We start from the raw sequence: 13,129 nt of genomic DNA on the forward strand, positions 1-13,129 counted from the left end.
AGAACCCGGGACCTAATGACGTGCAGCGTGGGGACAGAAGGCCTGTGTGTGGAGCTGCTGTCACTTGAAAACACAGTACAGTGGCTCGAATTTCAGCAGTTTGAAGAACATGAGCTACGTTCATTTGTATCTCATGACATAACCAATTTTTGAATGTGCTGTAGTTCGATTCTAAACCAAGGAACAGATTGGTAACTGTGGTTAAAGTAAACTTATTTTGGTGCCTTTGGCAGACTTAAAACTTCTTTTATTTCTAATTCCTTATCTGGTCATTTAGGGAACGTTAAGCAAACTGACATTTAGATGTGGCATCTGATCTCCATGCATTGGGTAACATAGCTTTGCTCTAAGTCACGTCACCCCTTTTTCTCGTTGAACTAGTCTCTGCACGACCTTGTCACTGCAGTGGGAACCAGAGATCATAGCAGTGGCAGTGATGTATCTCGCAGGACGTTTGTGCAAATTTGAAATACAGGAATGGACCTCCAAACCCATGTACAGGCGATGGTGGGAGCAGTTTGTGCAGGATGTCCCTGTGGACGTTCTGGAAGGTACTGCTGGCATGCTGGGCTTTCCCAAGAGTGTTCCAAGTTCGGGTCACTCTTCCCTGTAAACCCGGAGCCCCAAGAATGGACTTTCCCGCACACATAAAAGTAAACCATTCTTCAGAAGCATCTTTAATCCAGCTCTCTAATAGTGTCCGCTCTGAGCAAGCCGTGCAAGACAGAGGTTGGGTAGATTGCACGTACGATCCCTGTTCACTGGTCCCTGTAGGGGAATCATAGCTGAAAGGGAGAGGGGCTGGTCTTTTCCTAGGCACGTTTTACTTAAAGTATCAATTTGTGATAAATGTAATTGTTGCCTGTCGTTCAGACATCTGCCACCAGATCCTGGATCTTTACTCACAAGGAAAACAACAGATGCCTCATCACACGCCCCACCAGCTGCAGCAGCCCCCGTCTCTCCAGTCCACACCACAAGTGCCACAGGTGCCACCGCCCCAGCCGTCTCAAGGCTCCGACCCGCCCCAGCCGCAGCAGAAGGACTCGCAGCCGCCAGCGCCGCAGCCCCCGCCGCAGCCGGCCCCGCAGCCCAAGAAGCCGTCCCCGCAGCCCAGTCCTCCCCGCCCAGCGAAGCGGGCTGTGGTGAGTGGGCCACCTCTCCGGGGGGGGGAGGCACAGTCCCTCATCTGAGGGCTCATACGGGATGCCAAGCAGGGGGACACCTGGCCTCGCCATCGGACAAGCATCCGCGGAGAGCCTCAGAACTACCGTGGTCACAGGAGGAGGGCCCCGAGAGCTGGGAGGGCTCCGTCCTCCTCCTTCAGCCGCCGCTGCCCAAGTCTCCGGCCTCTCTGGCTTTTTTGTGTTTGGTGCTTTGAGTGACGCGGGGTGTTTGTGAAAGTTTCTCCCCACGGCAACAAGCTGGCCGGTGGAGGAAACCCACGTGGGATAAACGCGTTGTTGGCCAACACCGTTCATTGAATGCAGGCCACCGTGTCAGAGGGCCTGAAACTTAGTGTCATCGAGGACCCGCTATTGAACATCCACAGTGGTCCTCATGTCTGACCTGGCAGAGGGAAAGAGGAGGGGGCAGAGATGGTCTGTTAGGTGCCCAGTATGCCCTGCAGCTCGGAGCTGTGTCTTGTCGCCTGGACTCCGTTAGTTCCTGGATAATCCGTTTTTTCTCACTACAGCCGGGGTCTTGGTTAACGATTACGTATTTTTCTTTTGTAACAGGTTGTTTCTCCCAAAGAAGAGAACAAAGCCGCCGGTAAGTTCCTGTTCTAAGGGTTTGTTGTTTTTTTTTTTAACTTTGTATCAAAACTTTAAATTCTTGGTCAACACTGTTTCCACAAGATTTGGTCTTAGAATTTAACCTTATATCCTGTCAAAAACTTGACCCTGCCTGCCAGAAAAAGTGTCCTGAGTGTGTATTTTTAGATCATATTCTGACAACGGTTACCAAAAAACATTAGCGGTGAAAGTGTACTCACTAACACATATACAGATGTGATCACGAACATAGGACAAGGGTTACAGCAATGTTCCTTTCTGGAGGTTTAGTTAAGCCCACCACAGTAGACTGTGGGGAGAATTCCCACCCTAAACCCCAAGTAGCAGAGGGTGGTGGGCAGACAGGGTGGCAGTGATGGGCAGTGCTGTTGTCCAGAGAACCACCATATATCCTGACCCCTCTCGCTAATGTGGGCCGGACTCCTCCAAACACTGTTTGGGTTTTGTTTTGGGTTTTTTTTTTTTGTAGAGCCCAAAGTTGGTTAATTTGTTTCTTTATTGGAAACAAATGTAAAGTGTGAATAAAATCTGAAAGACTGGGGGGCCTAGGTGACTCAGTTAAGCGTCTGACTCTTGATTTCGGCTCAGGTCATGATCTCAGGGTCATGGGATGAAGCCCCACGTGGAGCCTGTTTGAGATTTTCTCTCTCTCTCCCTCCCTCTCCCGCTCTCTCCCTCCCTCTCCCGCTCTCTCCCTCCCTCTCCCGCTCTCTCCCTCCCTCTCCCGCTCTCTCCCTCTCCCGCTCTCTCCCTCCCTCTCCCGCTCTCTCCCTCTCCCTCCCTCTCTCTCCCTCTCTCTCCCTCTCTCTCCCTCCCTCTCTCTCCCTCTCTCCCCCCTCCCCCCTCCCCTCTTCTCCCTCTCCCACCCTCTCCCTTCCCCCTCCCTCTCCTCCCTCCCCCCTCCCTCCCTCTCCCTCTCCTGTTCTTTCTCTCTAAAATTAAATTAAAAATCTGGAAGATCACAGAACAGAAACTCAGAAGCATTTTGTCCCTGTGTTGTGGGCTTCGATGTACTGAACTCTTTGAAGATAAAACCATGTTTACTCATTTCTGTTTCTCTATGGCTAAGTTCCAGGGTAGGAACTCAGTGAATGATTTATTGAACGATTGTGAGACCTTCCAGTTGCAACAAAGCTGCATTTTCTTAGGGTCTTTGGGGGAAATGATGGGTTCAGTACAGGTGAATATTTTTTTTCTGCTCCAACTGGGCAGCAAAAAGTAAGTGTGAGACCCAAGTGTGGGGCTGTGCCTCTCACCCTGTGGGTATACAGTTGAGCTGAGCTGGTGTGCTAGGCCTATTACATCCGTACACGGCAGAAACGAGCCAGTGGCGACCTTGGAGGAGGACTTGAGTCTGAGCCCCCGGAGCCCCACCCAGGGGTTCGGCCTGTAGGTGGAAGGGGGCAGAAGAGCTGGGGGCAGGCAGAGAGGGCTCTTACTGGACTACTAGCTGTGAAGCGGTGAAAAGAAGCTTCTGCTGGGACCAAACGTGTGGTTGGAACCAGATAGAGTCGACCTGCCGGAATGTGGGTGTTTGCATAGGCAGTGGGAGCCACTGAAGATCTGTGAGCAGGAGAATGGTAAAGTCTGAGTTCATTTCAGAAGTGCCCTGGCGGCAGTAATGGGACACAGAGGGTTGCGAACGGGGAGGAGCTTACAAGCATCTGGGTGAGAGGCAGTGAAGGGGAGTGGTGGCCTCAGGCCCAGAGAGGGAGGGTGCAGACAGCCTGCAGGTGGGACCTTGACCTGGCTGTGTGCCAAGTGCCACTAGCTACAGGGGGCTTTCGAGCACTCCCTGAAAGTGCAGCCAACCCAAATCGTCATGTGTCCTCAGTGCAGAATACATACCAGATTTCCAAGTATTACTAAGAGAAAAGAATGTAAAAAATCTCATTGATAAATTTTTATGTTGATTACACATTGAAATGGTGAAACTTTTTATGTATCACATTGAGTTCATCTCTTTTGAAGGTGACTACCCGAAAAGTTAAAATCCTACGTATAGCTCTTCTGTCTGTGGGCAGCACTGACCTAGACCGGCTTCATCTGGGCAGTGGGGTGGGCCGTAGGTGGGTGTCCGAGGTGAGAGTGTGACAGCGGTCACAGGCCGGGAAGGAGTCACGTGAGCTGCGGCTGCTGGGTCTGGGAAGGGAGCTTGAAAGTCAGGTCCAGGGCTTTAGTGGGGAGAGAGCGGCTGGAGGCACATGTGGACAGTTCATCCACCTAGAAAGAGGGGACTTGGTCTTCCAGGAAGAGAATACAGACAGACCCATCCCTGGACCGTGAATTCGGCCTGTTTGGGACAGGAAACCAGGAAAAGTTCAGCAACACTAAAGTAGGATTAAATCAGAGCTGAGTATAAGCCAGAATCTGGAAGGAGGAGTCAAGCCACGCAAGCAACCGCAGAGACAGGGGTTCTTTTCCGATCATGTGTGCACCCTCCCTGCTCTCGTAAAACACAAGACACTGGGCTTGCTGTAGCCTGTCGTGGCTACTTAGCACTGTCAGGGTGGATGCTGGTTACCCACAGCCGCCGGACCCTGAGGCGCAGGCTGTGTGCCCCGCCCCAAGTGTCCTATTCGCTTTGCTCCTGGCTTGTCAGCCCCTTGATCTCTCTTGAAGTCAGTTCGTGTCCTGTTGCCGGTGTGCTGCCAGAGGGAGTAAATATTCATAAGGGAGAAAATAAGCTTAAAATGTGCCTAAGAATACAAAGGTGGCAGTTTCTCCTGTGAGCCCTCGGGGCTGGGTGTCTGAACATTCTGTGGACGAGTGGGGGCACCCATACCCTGCTACTCTCGTGTCTTTGGAAGGCTTGTCTGGGACGGTCGGCAACGAAGCTGGGTAGATGTGGAAAGGGCTGTAAAGGGCCAGCGGGCTGTGTTATTTGGGGGTATGGGACGGTGTGTGACCTGTTCGGTTCTTGCAAAAGGACCAGCACCTGGTTTAGTTGAGGCTCCCTCAGGTTCCTGAAGCTTTTCTCATATCCGTTTTTCTCCCCTAAAGACGTTCCTGAACAGCACATTTTCCTCCGCCTCTCTTTTCCTTCCATGACCTCTTGATTCGCAGGGAGAGGTCTGAGTCGCTTTTCAATCTACTTTTCCTTTTTAGAACCACCGCCACCTAAAATCCCCAAAATCGAGACCACTCACCCTCCATTGCCTCCGGCCCACCCACCTCCAGGTAAGTGTCTGCTGAAAGCAGCTTGCGAGTGCCAGCTTTTCGCTTGGCTTTCTTGAAGGGCACACTTGGGAAGGCCTGGGGACGAGTTTGTGGAGGGGAAACTTGCTAGCCAAAATTTAAAAAGAAGGTGATGCCCAAGGATCTTTCAAAAATTATGTTTTTCACAAAGCAGACATTTTGAGGAAGTCGTAAATTTTAAGTATATCTGGATATTCTCTGACCTCCCACGTGCGGAGCTGCCGGACTCCGCAGGCTAAATAACGTGGGATCAGTTTTAGGAAAGCAAAGCCTGCTGATGTATGAACATTGACCCGGCGGGATTGCCGTAGATCTGAGCCCCCGGTCCCTCACACGCCTGCCTCCTGGTGGCAGGGTAGCCTCTCCGTACATTTTGAAGATAAGCAGTAGCTCAGAGTCCCGCAGAGAATAAATTAAAGCCTGGCACGTTTTCGACAGGCACACGGTGAACTGGGAAGCTTCCTTGGCACCACTTAAAACTGGAGAAGTGTCGTAAGGAATATAGCATTATTCCTTGGGGCATTATTCCTTAGCATTATCTCCCTGGGGCAGCGGTCCGGAAGACAACGCAGGAAATGAGGGAGGGCAGAAGTTGTGTGTGTGAGCCAAGGGGGGCTGGGTGCTCCGCGGCGGGGTCCGCGCCCTCACTGGGCTGCACTCTCCGCTTGCCAGTGCCTGCGGTGCCCTTGGGCCCCTCGCGCCCGCGTGTCTGTGGTAGGGGTGCTGCCAACGGCATTTCTTTCTACGTGTGGCCAGTCCCAGCACTTTACGAGCTTTGGGGAAACCGGGGCACCATTTTCTGCTGTGGGACAGATCTCTCAGTCCCTGGCTCAGTATGAAGCTTTCTGAAAAATACCGGCCATGGGTCATTCAGTGTTTATGTTACGTCTCTCCGCCAGCGAAGAGCCTCCCTTCCTGTGCCCGGGGGTGCAGCTGAGGACGGGGTTGGTGTCCCGGGCTTGCCCAGGGCAGGGAGAGAGCCGCACTCTGCGGAGGAGCTCCCACGGAGGGCCGCGGGCAGGGAGGGTGAGGGCAGGGGTGGCGGGTGGTGGGAACTGACTCTGCAGCCGGGAGGGAAGGGTGGGCCGGGCCGCAGGAGCTCACTCCGGCAGGGTCCCGTCCCCACTTCGGGTCCCGTCCCCACTTCGTAGGGGCCTGTGGCAGATGGGAGGCAGGTAGGCGGAAGGCTCGGAGGAGGAGCGGGAGTCTGGTTCAGGGAGGGAAGAGAGCGCCACAGTTGCCGTGAGGCGCAGGACGTGGCGAGAGCCACCCAGCTCACCGGGTGTCTCAGAGGGCAGCTGGTGGTGGTGGGTGTCGGGGCAGGGAAGAAGAGTCGCGCAGGTGCCTGGAGAGCCCGCGAGTTCCGGGTGCGGTCACAGAGGACAGGCGGATGCGCTGGGGACGTGGGGAGCGGCAGAGCTGTGGGTCACAGGAAGCGAGGCCTCGGGGATGGGAGAACACGTTCGTGGGCCCAGGCGGCCGTGGCTGGCGTACGGGGCGATCCGCGGCGGCCAGCCCTTGGGTCCACAGGCCTCAGGGTCATGCTCTGCGTCTTCCGGTCAGCTTCTGGCACCAGCAGGGCCCCGGCCCCACCCTGGAGCGCAAGCAGATTTCTCTACAGGCACGACTGGCTTCGGATTTGGGCGGGCACGCCGCTCAGCTCAGGCCCGGCCCCGGGGACGTGGCTCTTGCTGAGGATGTCCTGGCCGAGCTGAGATTGTGCTCTCGTTCACTTGGAGAAAGCAGTGAGGGAACCCTAGCCGCCGGCGCCCCCCTGGGCACTTGGCACGGCTGTGTCCGCAGTCAGGGCTGGCGGGGGCTCCAGGGAGCACGCGGGGCAGGGTGCCAGGAGACTGGAGGCCCCCTTCACGGCCTTCACTTTTTGTGTTCTCCGGACCCAGAGGTCTCGGCTCCTGTGATTTGCTCTGGACTTCTGGGCTGCCTTAGGAAGAGACCCACTTGTCAGTGATGGGCCTCCCCTGGTGGGGTGTCCGGTGTTCTCTTCCAGGTGTGTGACCAGGAATGCGGGGGTTGGGGGGTGGCAGGTGAAAACGGGTGAGACGAGACCGCGGGTGAAGGGAGTGGAGGGCCATGGCCGGAAGGCACCACGGCAGGGTGCTTTCTGAGAGGACGCGGTGGGGTCCCATCTCGGTTTTCTTCTGTCAGCTAGAAGCAGAACTGCTACTTTGGTGGCTACATGGGGAATATCAGACGCTTGTTATTTTTTTAAACATTGCCTCGTTCACTTGACCACCTCTCAGGCTTTGTGCTTGATGCCCGTGCTGCAGACTGTGAGGTGACGTGGCCCTGGCCTCGCAGTCTCTGGAGGCAGAGACGGGCAGGAAGAAGGGGGCCCCACTCGGGGCTGTGCTGGCAGGACGGGCACGCAGCCGGAGGCAGACGGGGCTTCGTGCGCTGCAGGCACCTCCTTGGCTGGTGTGCCGAGGACCGAGGGAGGGAGACCCAGCCGTGCCGGGGCGGGGACCTCTGTGACAGATATGGCACAAGCGGATGGCGTCGGGCGCCGGCTGCCACAGTGACGGCTGCTCCCTATTCCTGTGAAGATGGCCCTGGGGACAGGGCAGCAGCCCTGCCAGGGCTGTACTGGAGGCCAGAAATCGGGGTGGTCAGGGTGGCCGTGGGAACTGCCGTGGGAGACCCTGGCTCAGGCCTTCCCCACCCTGAGGGGGTCCCCGGATGCGTCCCTGCACAGGCCGCCCTGGGAGCCCGGGGCCGGGCAGTAACTCGTCTCTCCCCTGCAGACCGGAAGCCTCCCATCTCGGCTCCCTTAGGCGAGGCTGAGCCTCCAGGCCCTGTGGATGCCAGTGACCTCCCCAAAGTGCAGATTCCTCCTCCGGCCCACCCGGCCCCTGTGCACCAGCCGCCACCGCTGCCACACCGGCCACCGCCGCCACCGCCCTCCAGCTACATGACCGGGATGTCGACCACCAGCTCCTACATGTCAGGAGAGGGCTACCAGAGCCTGCAGTCCATGATGAAGACCGAGGGCCCCTCCTACGGTGCCCTGCCCCCCGCCTACGGCCCACCAGCCCACCTGCCCTACCACCCGCACGTCTACCCCCCCAACCCGCCCCCTCCGCCTGTGCCCCCTCCCCCAGCCTCCTTCCCCCCACCTGCCATTCCTCCCCCCACTCCCGGCTACCCTCCTCCTCCCCCCACCTACAACCCCAATTTCCCACCCCCACCCCCACGCCTGCCCCCCACCCACGCCGTCCCCCCTCACCCTCCTCCAGGCCTGGGCTTGCCACCGGCTAGCTACCCGCCTCCGGCTGTTCCCCCTGGAGGACAGCCACCCGTGCCCCCGCCCATCCCCCCACCCGGCATGCCTCCCGTGGGGGGACTGGGGCGGGCCACCTGGATGAGATAACGCGATGCCTTTTCTTCCCCCCTTTGTTTTTTTAAGAAAAGTTTTTCTAATCAACTTGAAGAGTAGTTTAAGTGGGTAAGCAGCAGGGTACCTTCCATAATGCTAGACAGTTGCAGCATGGGAAGAAATGGACGGGGCCCATGAGATACAGTTGGGGTGGTCCTCACATCTGGAGAACGGGGACAGCAGTTTGAGAGTAGCCTGGGCAGCGCCAGTCTCCATCTGACTGCGCTGGGTGGTCGGCTGGTGTCGTGTGAGCTTCCTGCACCGGGTCACGGGTACTAGTGAAATGTTAACCGGCCATATTGGCTCAATAAATAGCTTCAGTAAGGAGTGAAGTTCCTTCTAGAAATCAGTGCCTATTTTTCCTGGAAACTCAATTTTAAATAGTCCAGTTCCATCTGAAGTCAAGCTGTCGTCATCGCTTTTGTTCCGTGATGTTCTCTCCCAGCACCCAGTAGGTCAGATGAACCACTGTTTTGATTTAGAGATATTTACATCCTTTGTATTAAACTTACTTTGAAGGGGTTGCCTTGATGGATGGCTTTTTTCTTTTTCCTCCAGAGAGAAGGGGAGAATTGTACTTGGAAAGTAATGTATGTTTACATCAATTTGCAAATTCCTGTACATAGAGATATATTTTTTAAGTGTGAATGTAACAACATACTGTGAATTCCATCTTGGTTACAGACATGACTCCTTCAGTTCTCCAAATAAAACCGTTCTGAAACTATCCTTTTGTTCCTTACGCACAGAAGGTGGGGCCCCCAGGCCTTGCGCAGCCCCAGACCGGGAAGTCCAGAGGCAGCCCTTCTCCTGCCCCCGGGGGCCAAGGGGCAGGCAGCGGAGGAGCGTTGGCCGAGAGAGGCCTGGCGCTGGCTGGTCTCGCAGCCCCCAGACCTGGCCCTGCCGTCTCGCAGGGCAGCGCCCCTGTGGGTCTGTCCTTGCGGGCCAGCCCCCCACACCCCGTGCCCACATTGGCTTTGGTAGGAGGACCCCGGTGAGTTCCGAACCAGCACGGGACTGTCGGGTGCACCTGCTCAGAGCTCTGGTTCCTAGGTCACACCAGGGCTTGGGTCTGAGATTCCTCCCACCCGGGGCCTGAAACTAGACAGAGGCCATCCGAGTGGCTGTCAGTGCCGTCCAGCACCTGAGGTGCTCCCGGGGGCCGTGGCCCTCCAGCGGCGACCCCGCCCCCACCCGAAACAAACACTGCGCACCAACCGTGGAGGCTTGCAAAGAGCCTTTATTTATCTAGCGCAAAGTAGACACTATCACAATCTTCTGTTACTCCTTTTACTAAAATAGTTCAAATCAATGTTTTTACCACACTATCAAAAGTTCTATTTCTTTTTTCTCTCCGAATCAAAGTGGTTCAGTGGAAGGTAGAAACGGGCACAGGGGTCTCCGGCTCCCAGCTCCGCCTGGAGCCAGGCCAAGGGCTGGCCCGGTTTCTCACGGCGGTCACATACTACAGAAAATAGAGCATGGCTGACGGCCCAGGGACAGGAACCAGACGTTCCAGCCCGATTCCAGAAAGCAGCACAAATACTTCCCCCCACGGTATGAAAAATATACACCTCTACCGCTCTGCAGTCATGCGCTCAGCTTGTTTCTTTAAAAAAAAAAAAAAAAAAAAATCAGTAGTATGTATTTTGTTTCCTCTCAAGTTTTCAAGAAAAAGAAAATGAAAGGTCACTTTTTTCTCTTTAAACACTGATGTGTAGCTAATAACTTTTGGATAAAAATGTGCCACCCTAAAAAATGTGCTCAGCAGATTCTGCTCCCAGGATGGGCGAGGCCACCTGGGGTGAGGCTGGGTGACCTCCATCACAGTGGGAACTGAAGCCACAGGACAGATGTCACACTGGGCTTCAAGATGGCGACTCAGAGTGAAACGTACAGGGACCTTTATGAAAGGCCACCCGCGCTCAGCAACACCCCTACCCCCACCGTGAGGAGGGCCCCCCCCCCCCGTCACCCGACACACCCCAGTTGGTGGCAGGGCTGAGGCTCCTCTGACCCTCCCCAGCCTGTGGGCTCCCACTGAACCCGCCCGCCACCCAGGGTGTGGGTTCAGGCGGAGGTGCTGCTGGCTTTTAAACAGCTTATCACATGAGGTGACCGTCACAGACACGGTTCTGTCCTTGAAAGCCATCCCCGCGCACTGTTGGCTCAGGACTGCGAGCAGCGGTGGGAAGGAGATGCCCACACCTGGCTTCCACGGCCTCCGTGGCACACAGGAGGGCTCGGGCAGAAACGCTCCGCTCCGCCTGACCCCTGGATGCCACGGCAGCACCGGGGGTGGGTCGGGGGGGGAGGCCCCTCCGAGGCGGTTCTTCCCTGGGTCGGTCTGCAGACGTGCAGCTACCGGGAGCCCTTACTTATTGCTTATTTTCAGTGGTGGCCGAGCCAACCTGATCCAAACGTGAAAAATGGGCTCCCAGCTGTGGCTTCCACCCAAAATGGACCCCTCCCCCCTCCCCCCTCCCCCCGGGCTGCTCTGCGGTTCTTTGGACTCCCAAGATCCAGAAGGGGCCTCTGCCCCCCAGCTCACTGCGCACAAGGGCAGGGATTGCCCGGTACCATGACCAAGGATATCCCCTCCAGCTCCAAACACCTAACCCCTGGTGACAGGCAAGCTCCCTCCAGGAGGAGCCCAGAGCTCCCTGTAATCCCCCAGGGCAAGAGGAAAATGCCTGTGGCTGTCACCAGCACCCACTTAGCACTCCCTGGGCACAACGAGGGCCGCGAGCCTTTCCCCTGAGAGCGTACGACCCAAGGGCACAATGACCAACAGGCCAACGCAGAGTCCCCGCTGGGGACAGGAACCGGGCGGCCTCCCCATCCCCTGGCCCTGTCCCCGCGCCTCACGGGGGCCTGGACGAGGCCCACCTACTGCAGAGACGGCCTCCCGGGCTCAAGTGCTGGCGGGCGCCCTGCTGAGCACCGCCGCCGAGTGAAGGCGGCGTGAGGGGTGGGCGGCCAGGTGCCGAGTGGACACCAGGGCCCGTGCCGACAGCATTCGCGGCGGTCTGTCCCACCTCCCAGCATCTGGGGTCTCGTCTGGAACGTGCCACAGCTCGCTCACCCTCTGGGCCTCGCTTTCCTCACCAACCTCCACGTTTCTGTATCGCGCTCTATGGCTGGCATGGGATCATTCACACGGAAGCTCTGTTTGATGTCGAGCCCTGCACGGAGGGCCCGATGCTGTCCCTTCTCCGGCAGAGGACACTGAGGCTCAGAGAGGGGAGGGGACAGCACCTGTGAGCAGGCAGCAAGGCAGAACTCAGCTCGGTCCCCGGCTCCGACCAGCCCAGCCCAGCCCAGCCAGCAGCGGCCTCTGCGGCAGGCGGGCCCCGTGGGCTCGCAGGCCGCGACTGAGGGCACCGGCTGAATAAAGCTGGTGGCCTTGGGTGGTGAGCACGGCCGAAAGAACCTGAGACCTCGTTTTCCCACCGGGGGCCCAGAGAAGCTGATTGACTTGCTGAAGGTCACGCGGCAAATTAAAGCCAGAGCTGGGTCAGGCTCCTTCCTTCTACAGAGGGCAGAACTCTCCCCTCGGCCGCCCACGCAGCTCCGTCGACAGTGACTCTGGCTGAGGGCCAGGCTCTGGGGGATACCAGAGGCCCAGCCCGGCCCAGCGCCGCCCATCTGGAGAGAGCGGGGCGGGGGGCTCAACCAGAGACTCTCCACGTGGCCTCCCACCCCCCTGGCCCATCATGTGAAGCACAGGAGTGCAGATGCCTCAAGCACCGGGCAGGAGGGACCCAGAGAGGGCACGACCCGGCGCGGGATTGGGGGGCTGTGTGTGTGTGGGGGGGGGCTGGGGGCCTGAACCCTGAAACCGAGCAGCAGCGTGCAGCAGGGAGCTGCGCATGGGGGGGTTGCCAGAGGAAGGGCCTCGGAGCCTCCAGCCACAGACACGGAGCTTCCTGGTCGGGGACTCGGGACCCAGTGCTCAGCGGACTGGCGTTCAGGCCACAGCAGATGGGTGAGGAGTGGGGCCCCCCGCGTTAGGTCCAGCCACCGGGGGCCTCTGTCTGGTGTGGGTGGAAGGCTTGACGAGGCGCCCCTCCGCCAAGGCCGGCCTTCAGCCCCTCACCAGTGGGGCCCCGGGGCAGGGACGAGGCCGTCCGGGCCGCCCTGCTGCACGGAACGGCCGGCAGCCTCGCGTCTTCCCGGTTTGCTGGTGTGTGAGGAGGGAGGTGGGGGCCCGGCCGTCCGTGTGCTGGACCCACGGCAGCCGGGTCACGGCGGGCAGCGTCCTATGTACAATTCGCCACAGAAAAAGAAGACGGGGGCCTGCGGCTCCCCAGGACACCCCGCAGGGCCAGTCCACATCCACGGGGGAGCAGCCCTACAAGGGTCCCTTGAACTGGTTCCCAGACAGGTGTTGCCGGATGGAGGGCTTGGAGCTGGCCGCATCCCCCAGTTTTCTCCAGACCACCTGCGGACGGGGGCGAGCTGTGAGCGGAAAGCCCACCCCGAGCCCACCCCCTGGCCCGTACGCACAGACCGCCTCACTGCCCCTCCAAACCACCCACGTCCCCAGAGCCACGGGGCCAGGAGGGGAAACTGAGGCTGCGTGAGGCCCAGAGACAGACCAGATCTTTGCACGTCACCCCCCCTCACGGCCACGCCTGCCATACTGAGCACGTCACTGCCGGGGTGCAGGCGTGGCCTCGCGGCTGTCCAGTGGGACCCAGAGGTACAGGAGGCAGCATGGGAGGGGTGGGGGAACACC

At 58.1% G+C, this 13,129-nt stretch overlaps 2 protein-coding genes across 6 annotated transcripts in view; one reads left to right on the forward strand and one right to left on the reverse strand.

Annotated features, from left to right (window-relative positions):
• Positions 1-9,115, forward strand: part of CCNK (cyclin K) — a 30,165-nt gene extending 21,050 nt beyond the window's left edge. For all 3 annotated transcript variants that reach the window (XM_042944249.1, XM_042944251.1, XM_042944250.1), the window contains exons 7-11: positions 382-551; positions 874-1,145; positions 1,740-1,773; positions 4,905-4,976; positions 7,757-9,115. In XM_042944249.1, the coding sequence (XP_042800183.1) occupies positions 382-551; positions 874-1,145; positions 1,740-1,773; positions 4,905-4,976; positions 7,757-8,382 (1,174 nt within the window). In that variant the 3' untranslated portion in view covers positions 8,383-9,115. The remainder of the gene's footprint in view (positions 1-381; positions 552-873; positions 1,146-1,739; positions 1,774-4,904; positions 4,977-7,756) is intronic.
• Positions 9,116-10,366: 1,251 nt separating this feature from the next.
• The window catches only part of CCDC85C (coiled-coil domain containing 85C), a 78,272-nt gene continuing 75,509 nt past the window's right edge, over positions 10,367-13,129 (reverse strand). For all 3 annotated transcript variants that reach the window (XM_042944254.1, XM_042944253.1, XM_042944252.1), the window contains one exon: positions 10,367-12,832. In XM_042944254.1, the coding sequence (XP_042800188.1) occupies positions 12,743-12,832 (90 nt within the window). In that variant the 3' untranslated portion in view covers positions 10,367-12,742. The remainder of the gene's footprint in view (positions 12,833-13,129) is intronic.

This window comes from Panthera leo, chromosome B3 (genome assembly GCF_018350215.1).
Source record: "Panthera leo isolate Ple1 chromosome B3, P.leo_Ple1_pat1.1, whole genome shotgun sequence".
Lineage (NCBI taxonomy): Eukaryota > Metazoa > Chordata > Mammalia > Carnivora > Felidae > Panthera > Panthera leo.